Raw genomic sequence first — 17,536 nt, 5'->3', positions numbered from 1 at the left:
GAATCACCCTAAAACATTAAGGACATAATCCATATGCGCATAGGCACTTAGCAAAGACTATGTGGGCAAACTAAAGGATGTGAAAATATATTCGATTTTTGAACGGAGGCATGAGTCATATTCAGATTCAGAATTACCTCATGGGTCTCTCATAGAATGATAAAATGTTAGAAAACTAGAAGGAATTTTAGAGGTCATCTGGTCAGAACCATTTCTTTTACACATGAAGAGATACCAAGCCCTGAGCCAGTTATCCATATAATGTTCCCGAAGTGAAAATATAAATATATCCTGAATCTTAATAAATACAAGAAACCACAAGTATACATTAAGTGGTTTCAAAGTGTGGCTTTCCTGAATTAAAAACGAAGTAGGCATAATTTGTTTTACATGAATAGGGATATGCTTTTCTAAAACAAGCACGGTAAAACTATTCCACATTTCAGCATAGTATAAATGAACACAATCCTATTACATACACCTTCATGATAAAATTAGGCCATGAAGAGAGGGCCTGCATAACATAAAAGCAAAATATACTCATTCAATTTATCAAAAAGTAAAAAATAAAAATAAATTGGACATCCTCTATGAAAACAAAATCAACATACCAGATATAATTTTGGACAAATACCATAAATCCAAGCTAAGAAATTAAAAATCCTAATTTGTAGTCCACAACATAAATATTAATGCTCTTTAGCATCACAGTTAAGATGCTACCATGAAAAGGTAATAAGGAAACACTTACCAAGTGAGAACAATAGTAACGAACATGAGCAATTAGCCAGGATGCTTATCAAAATAAAAAATTAATGTGTCTTCCTAAAGGGACAGGGTGAAAGAAAGGGTCTAATCAGAGATACCTAGAAACGTGTGGCTCTTCTGACAAATTGTGTAAAACACCTCATGTTCTACTATCAAGGAAAGGCACTAGGCTATGGCAAGATTTTCCATTTTAAACAATTAAAACTATTCATTTTAGTTGCCAGTTCTCACTGTTACTCTGAATAGCAAATTAAGTTTGACATGGTTTAGGCTTCTATAGACACCTAGGCTCTTTTTCTGAGGGAGTTATGTAGGAGTTAAATGACAATAAAAGTTATGAGACACTGCATTCCACTTTTTGTGAAATCTGAGTGGTTAGAAATCCCCTTTTAGCTGATTTAGGGAAATAAAGATAATGAGTCATATGACTTTTTTCAGCCAACCATGAAAATACAATTTAATTTATAGCTGATGGAAGTGAGCACATACATGTCAGCTTTCTCAGACTAAATTAAAAGCTAAATAAAAAACACTGCACCATTCCTCTCCAATTAGAATATATTCTGAAATACATTTTTAAAGCTAAAATTGTCAATGCCACCTATTGGTAAAAAAGTAAAATTGCAAATAAGCTTTAATAATTTGCATAATAGAAAAGACATTGGAGAAGAGTAATATTTAGTTATTTCTCTGTTGTGACAATTTCAAGTTGAAATGTTTGCAAACATGTTATTTTTGTTGACTTATTTTTTGCCTGTGTTTTAGGGAAAAAGCACTACCATTGAAATGAGTCATCACAGAAAACAACTGGAGAGTGATAAAGATATAAATGCGGTGTTAAGATTCATGATGGAGGCTTCTTACTATATTGGCCTATATAAAGACCAAGAACTTCAGAAGTCTTAAAAGTTTCAAAACTTCAGCAGATTAAATCAATAGTGACATGAGCTCTACCACTGGGAATAATATTAACGAGCAATAGGATGTCTGTGGCTAATGGGATAACAGCATTTGTGGAACAGTGCTAAGCATCATCTCACTTAACAACAATAGAAAAATAATAAGTACATTAGAAACATGTTTGAGCCCAAGTACTTGGTGAAAAAATACAGGTCTCATATGTTTGCTGCTTTTGAACTCTGAAGGTCATTTGTTGGATACAGCCAAATCTTTAAAAAGAAAAAATAAAACAACTCAAATTTTTACATTTATTAATTTGTCTATTTCAGATACTTAAATATTCATCACCACACAATTTTTATTTATATCCATAATACCAGAGGGATGTACTAGGGGAAAGCAGTTCAGACTCATTAAAACACATTTTCATTCGTGGGCAATCTGACACTAATGTTGAGTCTTACCCAATTCCTAACTAGGCTGAAACTCTAAGTTTATTTATAAACTAATGCTGCCTGTAAAATTAGTTTATTAAAAGATTCTAGTGAGTACACATCTCTGCAAATATGTCTCTACATATGACAGACATTTATAAATCGTACCAGACTGAGTATACATTTATGACCATTTTTATATTCTCAAAATGGCAGCCTGATGTAACACCATGATTTGTTACTCATACGTCAAGGTTTTACTTTACTTTAACACATACTAAACTATGCCAGACTTCAGGGACGGTTAAGTAGTTGTGTATATTTATAAAGATTACCACTATTAGTTTTATAAGCTAATATAATTAAAAGGTAAGGAACATGGTCTGATAAAAAAAATCACATAAAACCAGTGGGTACAGATATAACCCATAAAGGAATATTTTATATTACTAGATGAAAACATAATCATTGAATATAAGCATAATTAGTTCCTTGTTGATTACTCTGTAGTGTACTGGAACTAATATTTCATAAAATAGAATCTGCTGCCTAAGAAATAGGCCATTTCCTGGCACTTACAAAGTGGGGTATCTTGAGTTGGTCTTACAATGACCTGGTAACTCCACTTCTATTTGAAAATAAGCAATCATGGTTTGAGGGCATTAGTCATAAATAAATGGCAAGGCTTTTGCTTTGAAGGGAGTTGTTATCGCATTTGATTTCAGGGTCAAAATATCAGTCCAGACTGAGAAATAACATAACCATTTTTGAGAGCTCTTCGAAATGGTACCTGAGAGAACATTAGACAGATTGGTTATTAAGAAAGAACAAATTATATGCTTAGCCATTTGTCTGACACACTATATAAATGTAGAAATGATGTTGTGGGGAAGTGAAACTACTATTTTACTATCTCACATCCAGGGCCTCCATCGCCCCTCCCCTCAACCTGACTCTCCCTTTCTGCTTTCTAAACATTTGAAGGGTTGTGTTTTCAAGCAAAAGACCCTACATATGGAAGCCCCTATGTCCTACTAACCTAGTTAGAAGTCTAACATAAACCTCTGCTCACCACACGCTCTCTGCCTGTGGCTAAAAAAAACGTTGTCCTACTACTCAGGCAGGGAACTTGCCTTGCTTCCCAAGTTCTGCGCCTTCAGCTCTGTGTTCTGCTTTTCTACTTGGACTTCGTCCTGTGCTGCTTCCAGTATCTTGCCCACCAAACCGTCCCATGTCAGGGAAGTTTGTCAGCAACCAGCTAAGAGGTAAAGGCAGTCCTGCTGCTGGACAGCATGGATTCAGGGGACAGAAAAAGACTAGAGAGAGGGCTGACTATTGCTCTCAGTTTATCACTAGACTGACTTGCGAAAAATCAAGAATTCAAGAAGCCCCAGGAACAGGAACAGTACTCTAATGCTATCACCTCAAACACTGATCATGTATCAAAACTTACCTATTCGTCTTCCTTCTCATTTTTCATGGTGAGCACCTGTTCTTTAGAAGACAGTGTCTCCTAAATGCTTCACTTCCAACAGTTTTATGCAAAGAAGGAATGAACACAGGCAAAGAGAACACGTATTTACCCAAACTCATTCCCTTCTTTGGTATTCTGATCTTTGACACTAAATTGTCAACACTAAATTGAATCACTGACACTTCTAAGTTGGAAAACAAAAAAAAGTACTAAATCATTCCTCAAAGAACATCTGTTGACTTAAACCACAGACATAATAATACCATATTGTATTTTTCAAATACAGACTATCACAGAGACTGGAAAACTCCAAATGAACTTTGAGACTATCTGAAATAAAAGATAGAATGAAATAAACTGATTTTTTAAAAATACTTGTGGCAGACTAACTACATACGAAATCCCTCATATTAAAAAAAAAATTAAAAACTTGTTTTGCGTATGTTAATACAGTTCAGGAGGTTGTATTTAGATGCCCCCCCCCAAATAATAACCTGCTGTCACAAAGAACGTAAGTAATTAAGAGAGAGAAAGCACAGCTGTTAAAGGACACAGTAATACCAACAAAGTTTTCTCATAAAGGAGACACTACATAAAGAAAGGGAATTTTTACCCCATCACAGATATCAAGCCTCGAGTTTAGCTGAGAAGTAATGATGCAAGTCTTGAAGCATACAGTCCCAAAAGAAGTGAAGAGATCCTTCAGTCTTACCCATAGGTCTGTTTCTGTCCCTGAGGTCCCTGTGGCTGGGGTGTCGATAGGAGTCCCTGTAGTGGTGGGCAATGGCCATATCATCCAAACGGTAATGCTGAGGTGGAGGAGGGGTGGGGTGAGGCAGGCCATTGGGCTGGTAGGATAAGCCATTATTTGGACTGTACCGCTGGCCTGGGCTAATAGTGCATGGTCGCTTGCTTGGATGTTCTGAGTGCAAAGGCTCTCTGTCAAAGCCATTTTCTTTGGTTCTGAGGGAGGAAGAAAAAGAGTTTGTTTCATAATGTACTCAGAAACCAGCATAGTTTGGACACTCACATTTGAACTTGTAATATAAACAGTAAACAAAATTCTTTTACTGGCCAGAAACTTTCTAAACTCAGCTTCCTAGACCTGTGGGAATTCACTAAAACCCATGCTGAGGCCTAAATGATCACATGACTGCACAGGAGAAAATGTTCCACTTCTCATCAAATTAGCAAACATCTTTCAGTTGAAGTTCATGTGGTTCGGTCACAAATAAGAGGAAGCCTGATCTCCACTCTGCAGATAACATTTTCACTCAAAAGCGAACACTTGATTTCTAACAAATTACCCTTGGATCAACTGTATTTGGTGAAGATTCATCAAGGTACAACAGCGTCACTCTTTTGGTGAATTCTTCAGGTATACCTATTGCACCGATCCAAGCTATGTCTGACTTCCATGTCAGAGGACATCTATGAGCTGTGTTGTTCAATACAGTAGCCACATGTGGCTGCTTAAATTAAAAGTGAATTAACAGGGATTCCCTGGTGGCGCAGTGGTTAAGAATCCGCCTGCCAATGCAGGGGACACGGGTTCGAGCCCTGGTCCGGGAAGATCCCACATGCTGCGGAGCAACTAAGCCCGTGCGCCACAGATACTGAGCCTGTGCTCTAGAGCCCGCGAGCCACAACTACTGAGCCCGCGCGCCACAACTACTGAAGCCCACGCACCTAAAGCCCACGCTCCGCAACAAGAGAAGCCACTGCAATGAGAAGCCCACGCACCGCAACGAAGAGTAAACCCCGCTTGCCTCAACTAGAGAAAGCCCGCACATAGCAACGAAGACCCAATGCAACCAAAACTTAAACGAATAAATAAATAAATTTATTTTAAAAAGTGAATTAACATTAAATAAAGTTTAAAATCCAGTTCTTCGGTAGCAATAGCCACATTGCAAGTGTAATCGCCACCTGTGGCTAGTGGCTATGGTACTGGACAGCACAGATACAGATCATTTCCATGATGTCAGAAAGTTCTATTACAAAGCACTGATCAAACTGAATTAATTAACTTAATTAATGCAATAAAACAACATAATGTCTGGGACTGACATTACCTTGGGCTACCAAGATACTCAATCAGCAGTCATACAGAGCCAGCTGGGATTAGAAGAAAGATTGAGGCAAACCCCTTTCTTTTAAAGTTGAGGAAACACATGCCCAGAGACCACAAGTGACCTGTCTGAAGTCATGAGATCTTAGGGCAGGGCAGGCACACCCTGACTGCATTTCATCATGTGATACACAAAACTGTACTTGTCTTTCAGAAGGAACACATTCTATAAATGAGACCTGTTAACTGCTCCTAGATTCTCAAACAGAAGTAGGGTTAAAGAAATATTTTCTGACTGAACGTATCTCTAAGAGATGAACTCAGTGTAGTCTGTAAGATAGGAATGCATCACCTCCACTTTGACTGCAAGCACAGCTCCCAAACTAATTTTTTACCTAGTAGCTGGCTCTCCTCACAAGACCAGCTCTCTATCCTTAGACCAGTGGCAGCATCTATTTTCCCTGGGAAATTTCCCCATAAGAATTCTACCAAATCACAGTAGCTACAGATTTCTGAGTGCCTTTTTTTTGGCCTTGCCGTGCGGCTTGTGGGATCTTAGCTCCCCGACCAGGGACTGAACACAGGCCATGGCAGTGCCTAACCACTGGACTGCCAGGGAATTTACATCTGCACACCTTTTTTTGATTTTAGGTTGGTTAGGTTTAGATACTTTAGACACTTTTCCCACTTTCCTAGTGCCCAGGGATAGTCTTTGTCTGATAAAACTGGAGGGATGTGAATGGAAACTGACTTGACAACAGAGATCATTTAGGGGCTAGAGGATTCTACAATGAATCGCCCTTTATGTCCCTTTAGGGTAGAACCCCAGTGACAATTTGCACACATCAGATTATAAAGGACAGAGAAGTTAGAGATAGAAAGTACAGGCACACTAAGAACTGAGGGAAACTGCAGAGTTCAATGGGAAATGAATATATGCCCAATACATGCTGGTGAAAGATGTTCTGGAGCCAGGTGACTGTCCAACACTGGAAATGCCAGCAGGGCATGGTCCCCATGGGAGTGTCAAACAGAAGTCTCAATGCTGCTCCTGTCAAAGTATCTACAGTAAAATATTCTGACTCCGTACATATTGATCATTGACCAGACTAAAATGTCTCAAACGTTACAATGCACTGCTTCAAAATAATTTTTAAAAGTGAATGGAAACATTCTAGATATATATCTTCGAAGAGGATATTTATGTGATTCTAATCTGTATTTCCATATCCTACACATTTCTGAATAATACACTTCAACATTCAATGCATAAACATTTCCAGCATAAATCAGTTGGAAAATACTGAAGACTATTAGTAGCTATGAATATAATGTCAACACAGCACCTACCTTACTGGCAGTGTGGTGTAGTGGAAAGAGCACTGGACTGGGAATCAAGAGACCTGAGATTTAGTCCTGGCTCTTCCACGACTAGCTGTGTGACCTTGGGCATGTCACTTAACCTCTCTGGACCTCAGTTTGCTCATCTGTAAAATGAAAGGGTTGGACTAGATCAGTGGTTTTCAAACTGTGCCACTTGAGGTGCTTAGGGATTCTGCAGGCAATAAAGAGCTTTTACCCCAAACAATCAAGATTTAAAGGGCCAGAGGAACCCACTTATCATTCTTATCTATTTTAAAAGTTGAGGTTCCACCTAAGGTTTCATTTCTGAAGGAAAAAGCTGCTAAAATCAAGTTTGAAAACCACTGGACTAGGATAATTTCTGAGGTCCCTTCTAGTTTGAAAACTCTGCAATTCAGTTATTCTATATTTATTTCTAAATGTCATTTGTACAGCACAGGGGATATAGCCAATATTTTATAATAATTATAAGTGGAGTATAACTTTTTTTGTGCAAAAATAAAAAATATTCTCTAAATACCTTATAGCAGCCTAAATATATAAACATCAAAACATTTCTAAATATCAAAACATCTTTGATCCAATTGTGTCAAACCAACTCAACTTACTGGTTTTGTGTCTCCTTGTTCAAAGATAACAAGAACATTCAACACTGGAAGAATTCTTACTATTTTCAAAGTAGTTAGATACGTTATTTATCTTTGCTGTCAGATCAACCCTCTGATCAGTGCTATTACTTCAATGAGCCTGTATTGAAGCTTTTTTCCCTCCTAAAGCAAGGACAGTAATGTCCTAAGAAGCAGGGCTAGCTCCTGAGTCTGTCCTCTCATTTCTATCATGTCCTTGCAGTGACAGTCCCTATTCTGGGTCTTATCACTCTTGCAGCTATTGAAACAATAAAGCTCATCACCTCACAGAGGTAGGTATATTTCAGCAGCAAAGCATTCAAACGGCCCACATAAATAGTTATGAGAAGTCTCCCTGTGCTTCCTCCAACCACTCAAGTCTACCTATAAAGCCAACCCTATTCAAAGGATGTATGTCCAGAAAGCTAACCAAAACAACTTAATTGCTATTTGTTTGTCTGCTTCTTAGAAATGCCTAAAACTATCTAAAACCTCATTTGCTTGGGGGCAAATTCCAAATCTGAATGTTTCTTACCTTCTCACAATGTATTAGGCAAAACTAACGAATACTTTTCATTGTCCCATACTAGCATATTCTCAAAATAACTCAAATTCTAGTGGGAAGTCTGTCATGTCTCATGGGTTTCTAGAAGGCATTTTTTGGTTTGTTTTTTATATTCTATCTCCCTTCCAGGAGAAATGTTCCTCAATATAACCTAACTACTTCAACAATTAGATCCCAATCACTTCTCTCTCAGGGTCTGATGTCCTAAGAGTAGAAGACTGCTCAGGACTCAGCTATGTGACCCTGAGATAACCTGGCTTCAGTTTCCTGCCCAGTAAAATGAAACTGATACGAAACAATACCTGTTTAAGAAAAAAAAAAAACAAAACACTTAAGAGACAACCTAATTTACACCTTACCCCACTTCAGGCTGTTCTCTCTCAGCTCCTCAAAACAGAGGCTGTAAACTGACTTACTTGAGAAAGAAAACAAACTTTTAAAAAAACTTTCCTCTATATAAAATATTTTAAATGTCATAATAGGCTAGTATGCACTGACAATTCCTTAGTAACATGAAAATGGGGAAGAATGAAGAAAGAAATTATTAAGATCATGGCAATAACTAGAATAAAGGGACCAATCAATTTCTTACATGACAGGAACAGACATAAGTTTTTTTCTAGATTCAAATGTTTTTTAAGTGCGGAAAACAGCACTAAAAGATTGTTCTAGGGAAAGGCAAATTGGTATAGCATAATAAACCTGAGGATGGCAAGGAAGAAACTTAAAAATTCTGATATTAGTCCTGTTACAAACAAATACATGCCTTAGGTGCTGACTTCTCCAACTGACCACATGTATTTCAAACGGCACATGTCTAAACTGACCTCGTCTTTCTCTGGTACTTCCTCCACCAGTCAATGATGCCACCTTTTACTTAGCCACCAAAATAGAAACTTGGAAGTCACTCTATAACTTTCTTCTCCAAAAAAAAGTCCTGCTGATGGTCTCATAAGCTTCTCTGGCATAGGTCCTTCTGCCCTACCCCAGGACACATTATCTTGGCCTTATCAAGCCCTTGTCTTACTCTGCAGGTATCTCAGCCAGAACCAGGGCTGAGACACTGGCTGAGTCTTTAAAAAAACAAACAATTTTTTACTTTTTATTTTAGAAAGAAGCATATATCTAAATCTCAGGAGGTGACAGTTCTGTTAAAGTAAAGCCCAAAGACATTAATAACTTAATCTTAAGCAAAGCTTCCTTCCCTTTTCTAACACATGCAGTTTGTTAAGGCTTCCACAGAAAGACTAGACACTGAATTAAAGGGCGGGGGAGTGGTCATTTAGGGCATCATATTTTCAAAACACAACTCAGTAAAAGGTCTCTTCAGGAATTTTTAGGAAATAGGTTGAGTTTAGATAAGAATTTTATATAACACCCTATATTGGTATTGAATAATGTATCTGAAACAAAATACATTACAAATTCCCCTGCTTCCTTAAAAAGAAAATCAAACCTGATTCTTCATGGACAACCTGCAGTGATTTCTATGTTTGCAGAAATATCACCCTGCAGGAAGTGGGATGTTCAGATGGTGAAAAACAAAGCACTGAGTGACACAGGACCAACACTACTGGGCCACATGGAAAGAAGTGCCTTCCATCTCTCTATTGCTAAACCACAACCTAGGAGATAACTTCCTAAGAGGCGGGCTAACACCTTCTGGAGTAAAAAAGATAGATGCAGGTAGATGTTGGCCCCTCCAGACAAAAACAAGATACCTGGGCCCTTAAGGATTACAATATGTGGGTTCCCAGAGACTTCCCTCCCCCAAAGAGAAGGTGGAAACTTTCAGTCACATGTCCCTGGAGCTCTCCATCTGCTGAACAGTCAGACTGCCTGGGAGCGGCTGTCCCCTTGTCTTCACTAATTTCTGACCACTGCTGAAGTATTCAGTTGCTACTGCTCCTGCTGTCTGGAACCACATTGGTTTTTTTTGTTTTTTTTAAATACGTCTTTATTGGAGTATAATTGCTTTACAATGTTGTGTTAGTTTCTGCTGTACAACAAAGTAAATCAGCTATATGCATACATATATCCCCATATTCCCCCCCTTGAGCCTCCCTCCCACTGTTCTTATCCCACCCCTCTAGGTGGTCACAAAGCACCGAGCTGATCTCCCTGTGCTATGCAGCAGCTTTCCACTAGCTATCTGCTTTACATTTGGTAGTGTACGTATGTCAATGTTACTCTCTTACTACATCCCAGCCTCTTCTTCCCCTTGTCCTCAAGTCCATTCTCTACATCTGCGTATTTACTCCTGCCCTGCCACTAAGTTCATCAGTACCATTTTTCTAGATTCCATATATATGCGTTAGCATACGGTATTTGTTTTTCTCTTTCTGACTTACTTCACTCTGTATGACAGACTCTAGGTCCAGCCACCTCACTACAAATAACTCAATTTCGTTTCTTTTTATGGCTGAGTAATATTCCATTGTATATATGTGCCACATCTTCTTTATCCATTCATCTGTCGATGGACACTTAGGTTGCTTCCATGTCCTGGCTATTGTAAATAGTGCTGCAGTGAACATTGTGGTACATGTATCTTTTTGAATTATGGTTTTCTCAGGGTATATGCCCAGTAGTGGGATTGCTGGGTCATACGGTAGTTCTATTTTTGGGCCCATTTTTGGATTGTTTGTTTTTTGGATATTGAGCTCATGGGCTGCTTGTAAATTTTGGAGATTAATCTTTTGTCAGTTGCTTCATTTGCAAATATCTTCTCATATTCTGAGGGTTGTCTTTTCATTTTGTTTATGGTTTCCTTTGCTGTGCAAAAGCTTTTAAGTTTCATTACGTCCCATTTGTTTATTTTTGTTTTTATTTCCATTTCTCTAGGAGGTGAGTCAAAAAGGATTTTGCTATGATTTATGTCATAGAGTGTTCTGCCTATGTTTTCCTCTAAGAGTTTTATAGTGTCTGGCCTTACATTTAGGTCTTTAATCCATTTTGAGTTTATTTTTGTGTACGGTGTTAGGAAGTGTTCTAATTTCATTCTTTTACATGTAGCTGTCCAGTTTCCCCAGCACCACTTATTGAAGAGGCTGTCTTTTCTCCATTGTATATTCTTGCCTCCTTTGTCAAAGATAAGGTGACCACATGTGTGTGGGTTTATCTCTGGGCTTTCTAGCCTGTGGAACTATGCTTTCTTATTCTAACCTGTCATCTACACATTTCAACTGGAGCCCTCTAATTTTTTCTTTTTAGTGAATCAATGATGGCACTTTGTTCCTGGCTGCTTTCATGGCTGTAGGTGTTTCAGAGACACACTTTTTAAAATGATAGAAAGAAAGTAAACAAGAAAGCAAAAAAACTCTTAGGGGAGAGGGCAATTTGCTATACTACTAAAAACGACTGTATTAAGTTTAATTTTGATTATTTATTTGTTCAACTAGTGTTTTGTTGTTGTTGTTTTGTGGTGTTTTGCTTTGTTTTGTTTTAGATAGCCGGTATGTGTATCATGCACTATCCTGAGCTTTACTGGACATACAAAAGTAAGCAAGACATGATCCCCAACACCCTCCCTTAAGATTATGGTTTAGTAGTAGACTTAAATGCTTTTTGAAAGTGTGCTAGCAAGAAATTTTTTACCATAAACCCAGTTTAATTAGTGGTACAAGACTTCTATACTGCTACGCAGGACCTGAACTCAGCAGCTACCATAAAAAGAGTAAAAAGTGGTATGGGCGATCAGAAGGAGAAAAGATCACTACATTTGAAAGAGCAGGGGCTATGGAGTTGGCTTCAAATTTTGGCTCTGCTATTTGCTGGCCATATGAACTGAGGAGGCTTAATCTCTATGAGTCACAGAATAGGGACAATTATTTCAGAGCTACTGAGAGGACTATATGAGAGACGCTACATAAAGAGCCTAACACATATTTGGCATTCAACAACTTAACCAAAGCACTTATTTTTCAAGCTGAGGCGTTCAGAGGCTGGGGTATTACAAACACAGTTATAAGGGTGCGGGCATTCAAGTCAGAGAACCTAGGGTTTAGAATCCCATCAGTGCCTCTTACAAGCCATGTGACCTCAGACATATTATCCAGCCAGCCTGAACCCATGCAATAGGACTGTCAGGAAATAAGTGCTGTGTGTTCATATGTAAATTATTTAGCATGGGCCTGGCACATCTTAAGTGCTCAGTAAATAGTAACCATTATTATAATATTCATGATTGGGAAGCCTTCATTCAAATAGTAGAACCTGTCTTGAGTTAGCTTGCCAAGTATGAATAGAATTATTATATACAAGAACTGGGGCAAAGAACAGAAACCATCAGTCAGAATACAGACTAAGGCATGAACAATGTTCAGCAGAGCCAGAGCCTAGGACAGCAGCAAAAATAAGGCTAGCAAGTTTACGCTGAGGCTGGAGTATGGAGACCAAAATGTTCTCTACAGCCACACAATCTTTCTCATCATGTAAATGCAACTTAATGCAATTTCATTAGAAGCTTCCACAATTGATATGACTAATACAAAAAAGAAAAAATCGTTTCTACAGGGATGATTACTCTCTTCTTGAAACCGATGAATGCATTAAAAAATGCAACACAAAACAAGAATGTGTGAATATAGTATAAATCCCTCATATTTTTTCACAGAAAACTGAATGCGGCAGATAATAAAAATTTAATTCTTATTTGCATAGTCAATTAATTCTACCATTCCTTATAACTTTTCTTTTTTCTTTTGGCCGTGCTGCGCGACATGAGGGATTGTAGTTCCCCGATCGGGGACTGAACCCGCACCCCCTGCATCGGAAGTGCTGAGTCTTAACCACTGGACTGCCAGGGAAGTCCCTACAATTCCTTATAAAGTGCACCTATCTTTTCTCTTTAGAAAGACAAAAATATTGAAATCTCATTCATTTTGCAGAAAAGGGAAAATGGATTTAATAGGTTCCGCTGGTGTGTGCTTTGCTGACAAATCTTATACATTCAACCAACACGGTTTCAAAATGACTGCCTTATGACCCTCCAACATTCAGTGTTTTCTAGTTTACTCATTAGGCCAGGAAATCTGGCTTACTGTGAATCCTCTATCAGTATAAAAATTTATAAAACCTCAGAATATTATACTGTTGCATTTGCCCACATGAGCAATTACAGAGAAAAAATAAATGAGGGAAAGTAAGGAGGGAAAAAGACACAATTCTTAGTTAAGCTTTCCTTGTTTACATTCTGCACATTAAATCATATTTTGTGCAACTGGAAGATTTCAGGTAGGTAAACTTCTCCACTAAGAAGCTCTGTAACTTTAAGCAAGTTCTTTCATCCTTAGTTTTCTCAAGATAAAGGATTGGCCCTCTGGAGAACGGACTTGAGGATATGGGGAGGGGGAAGGGTGAGCTTTGACAGGGCGAGAGAGAGTCATGGACATATACACACTAACAAACGTAGTAAGGTAGATAGCTAGGGGGAAGCAGCCGCAAGGCACAGGGATATTAGCTCGGTGCTTTGTGACAGCCTGGAGGGGTGGGATAGGGAGAGTGGGAGGGAGGGAGACGCAAGAGGGAAGACATATGGGAACATATGTATATGTATAACTGATTCACTTTGTTATAAAGCAGAAACTAACACACCATTGTAAAGCAATTATACCCCAATAAAGATGTTTAAAAAAAAAAAAAAAGGATTGGCCTTGTAAATCTATAAGATTGCCCCCAGCTAACAAACTACATACTTCTAAAGCTCAAGAAAATCTTTTTAGAAAATAATGTTTAATAATTGGGGGTGCAGGAAATACATATTAATGCAACCATGTGGCCTTCATAATAAAAACCAAGATGTGTTAAACTAAGAGTAATTTAAAGCATAATTACATTAAAATGATTATATATAAATATACAGATATAGAGATAGATAGATGAAGGGGATTAATATTTAACATAAATCACTTGAAATGGGGAGGAAGGCAGTGGAGACAGTGTTATCCATACAAAACCAATGACCATTCGATTTGATTTAAGCCAGGAAGATTCTGAGTCAGAAAATCGGCATGACAGGTGAGAGCACAATGTTAAAGACAAATATAACAAAGGCTGCAACATCAAAGCTGTGAGAAAAGACATCAAATGATAATTAACAAAAAAAAAATGTATCCTTTTAAACATAGTAATTTTTAACTATTTTTGTACTCTCAAAAAAATGCAGCCTTTGTCTAACTGCTCTTTCCCTCCTCGCTCCATTTGAAACTGTGTTTTCATGACCATCATGGTGAGCAGTTTTAAAGAGGACTGTCAACTTCTAGTCTCTGTTTGAAAGTGGTCTCTTCATTTAATCAGCTCCAAAAAAGGTTTGTATTCCCTTCCTCAGCTTTTCCCATCACAAAATGGCAAGATAAACAATAAACTTTTACATATGAACAAAGAATAGAAATCAGAACTTTCTATTAACTTTCTCTAATATTTTAGGAAGAAAAATAGCATGATTTTTAAATGAAGATTGTCTCTTTTCTAATTTGGGTTCTAAGTTATTCTACCACAGACCTACAAATCTAGTATAGTTTTTCAGGGACTCACCCTAGATCTATTTTTAAAAAGAAGTAGAATAAATTTTACTGTTCCATACAGGAAAAAAAAAAAAAAATCATAGACTTCCCCAGAGTATTCATTTCTCTGTAAATAAAAGTAATGCTTAAAAAAAGAAAAAATATAACCAGTGACAATCACATTTAAAGATGAGAAGTTACATTTGCCAAAACCCATCCCTGAAATACGTGAGGACTGTTTAGTAGATTAAATCAGCAATCATCACAGAATTTAAGCCCGAAAGTTGTAAACAAAATATAGAGCGCTCTTTTGTTCGTGACATGTCATGAACAAATTATCAAAATGTGTTTTCTCCTCAGGTGTCAGTTTTTCCCTCTTTTAGTGACTGATGGTTCCCAGTGTTATTACAGAAACAGATTGATCTTTTTAATGAGCCAGTTTAATAGACTCCAAAATCTCACCGTGGCTGCTCATCCATGTCAGACCATATGCACCAACAAAACATTCAGTAAAACAACAAAAAAAAGCTCTGCTGTCAAACAGCTCCATACTCTATAAAATTTCATATAGTAGATCTGGATATACAGATAAATAACCAGAGAAGAGGAAAATGCACATGCAAACAAGATGAAGAAAATACATGCAAAGAAATAGTAGAGGCCCATATTTTCTTGGCTCTGATCAAATTCCCACAAGATACAAATGTATTTACACAACATATTCTCATTACCCTTCCTCCTAACTCTAAGGAAATCCATTTGTCATCTTTCCATTATAACGCACACTTCAGGGTTCCACTTGAAAAAGAATGTTCCACCCAAAGAGCAACTGTGTGAATTCTGACTCCAGCAACTGTCTATGGATAACCAGAGGAAGAACACTGAAGGCTCTTTTAAGAAAGTTCTACCTGACTGAATGCAAACATGCATGCACACACAGCTACAGATCATCAAAACAAAAATGCTGATTTTCTGTGGAATTTATATGAAGTTTCCATATCAATGTTAGCACATTGCCAAGGGCTTACCTCAGCACTGTTCAAGGGAGGTCTAAAGTCACAGTATATTCACATATAAAACACTGGGAAAGAACCAGTGGAGGAAGTGCTGGGAATATAGAGAAGTGAATAAAGCAAGTTTTCATTCTGCCTGTTACGGTTACTTAGCAGTTAGAGTTTCTAGAATAGATTGTGTCCATTTCCAATTTTGCCTACAGGATTACCTTTACATTTATCACAACTATCTAAACTTTTCCCTGTTATCCTCTCCTCCACCCAAATAAATGTTCTTCTTCCCAATTTTCCATCTAGTCTCTCCTTAATTTCCTTTACCACACTATCTTGGAAAAATGGAGCTGAAACATCTCAATACCAGCAGGTAGTACTGATTCCCTGCAGGGTAAATGGTTAGGATCAGACAGGAATACACATGTGAATCATCTATCTTTGGGCTGCTTCTTGGTTTTTAGTATCATGTGGACACACCAATCAGACACCTGGATTAAGCAGCTGCCTTTAAAAGCTAAAGGACTAAATGCTTAAATATGATTATGGAAATACAACTTGTGAAAATAAGGAAGTAGCACTGTTGGTAGGTCATGTATGGAGGTGGGTCTACAGTGCATCAGAACTAAACTAACGTTTAATCTTTTGCTTTAGGCATTTTAAACTATTAAGAGATCCTATGTCAAGAGGAGAAAAATTCCAGAGATTGTAGCATAAAAACTGCTTCACAGAGGATTATGTCATAACTGCATGTAAACTGGCTGGCTTTTAATAACATTCTGATTTGCAAAGCAACTATACATTTAAGGGTAGCTAAGTTGGTCACAGATAGATGTCTCTGAGCAGCTCCAAGGATCATAAGCTCCTAGGAATCTGTGCCAGGTTGTTAACCTCTCAAAGGCTGGTCTACGCTTCCCTGATAAAATGCACAAAGAGTGAATGGATAAGTAGAAAAAGGAAACAAAGCATATGACAAATAAGTTTCCGAATATAGTTTCATTTTAAGATTCTCCATATTTTACAAATACTATGCAAGATGCTCATAAGACTTTATATTCCTGGATTAGAAAATATTTATATATGAGGCTGAGGTATTCAGGAAAATTATTTTAGTAAGGTACATTGGAAGTTTCATGTGTATGCCTTATTCAACAACTAATTTGTAAGGTTTAATGGAGAAGGGGTTTTATTTTACATTTCTTAGAATTCTCAGTTATTAGAGCAGAGTACCTGACAGAATGAATATTGACTGATAAAATTTTTCAGCAAAAATGTCATCTACAAGTTCTATTACTTAACTCTTATCTTCACTCAGTCCATCTAGCTTCCCAGAAGTTTTCTCTTAGTTCATATAAAACCCAAATTAAATAGCTACTGCATTGTGCTTAGGCCAGATTTCAAAACCATCATATTTTGAGAAAACTTAGAATAACAAATTTCCTAACACTGAAGGGTAAAATATGTGGTTGGGATGAATTACATAGTAAATGATAATTTTAATACAGGGATACCCTTGGAGATAATGTATGTTCAGTTGCAGACCACCATAGTAAAGCAAATATCACAATAAAGCCAGTCACACAATTTTTTTTGGTTTCCCTGTGCATATAAAAGTTATGTTTACACTATACTGTAGTCTCTTAAGTGTGCAGTAGCACTATGTCTTAAAAAAAATGTATATACCTTAATTTAAAAAATACTTTATTTGTAAAAAATGCCGAAACAATTACAATGGTTAACATTAAAGATTACTGACCACAGATTACCATAACAAATATAATAATGAAGAAGTCTGAAATATTGTGAGAATTACCAAATTCTCACAGAAT

General features: G+C 37.4%; 1 protein-coding gene across 1 annotated transcript in view; it reads right to left on the bottom strand.

The window, feature by feature from the left end:
- RUNX1T1 (RUNX1 partner transcriptional co-repressor 1) overlaps nt 1-17,536 on the bottom strand; it is a 129,599-nt gene that overhangs the window by 28,234 nt on the left and 83,829 nt on the right. The window contains 1 exon segment of the mRNA XM_029222674.1: nt 4,289-4,539. Coding sequence (XP_029078507.1) covers nt 4,289-4,539 — 251 coding nt within the window.

Source organism: Monodon monoceros, unplaced genomic scaffold (assembly GCF_005190385.1).
Source record: "Monodon monoceros isolate NGI ecotype Baffin Bay Population unplaced genomic scaffold, NGI_Narwhal_1 Super_Scaffold_14, whole genome shotgun sequence".
In the NCBI taxonomy this organism is placed as follows: Eukaryota; Metazoa; Chordata; class Mammalia; order Artiodactyla; family Monodontidae; genus Monodon; species Monodon monoceros.
Note: the sequence above shows the minus strand (reverse complement) of the source record. Positions and strands in the feature narration are given on the sequence as shown.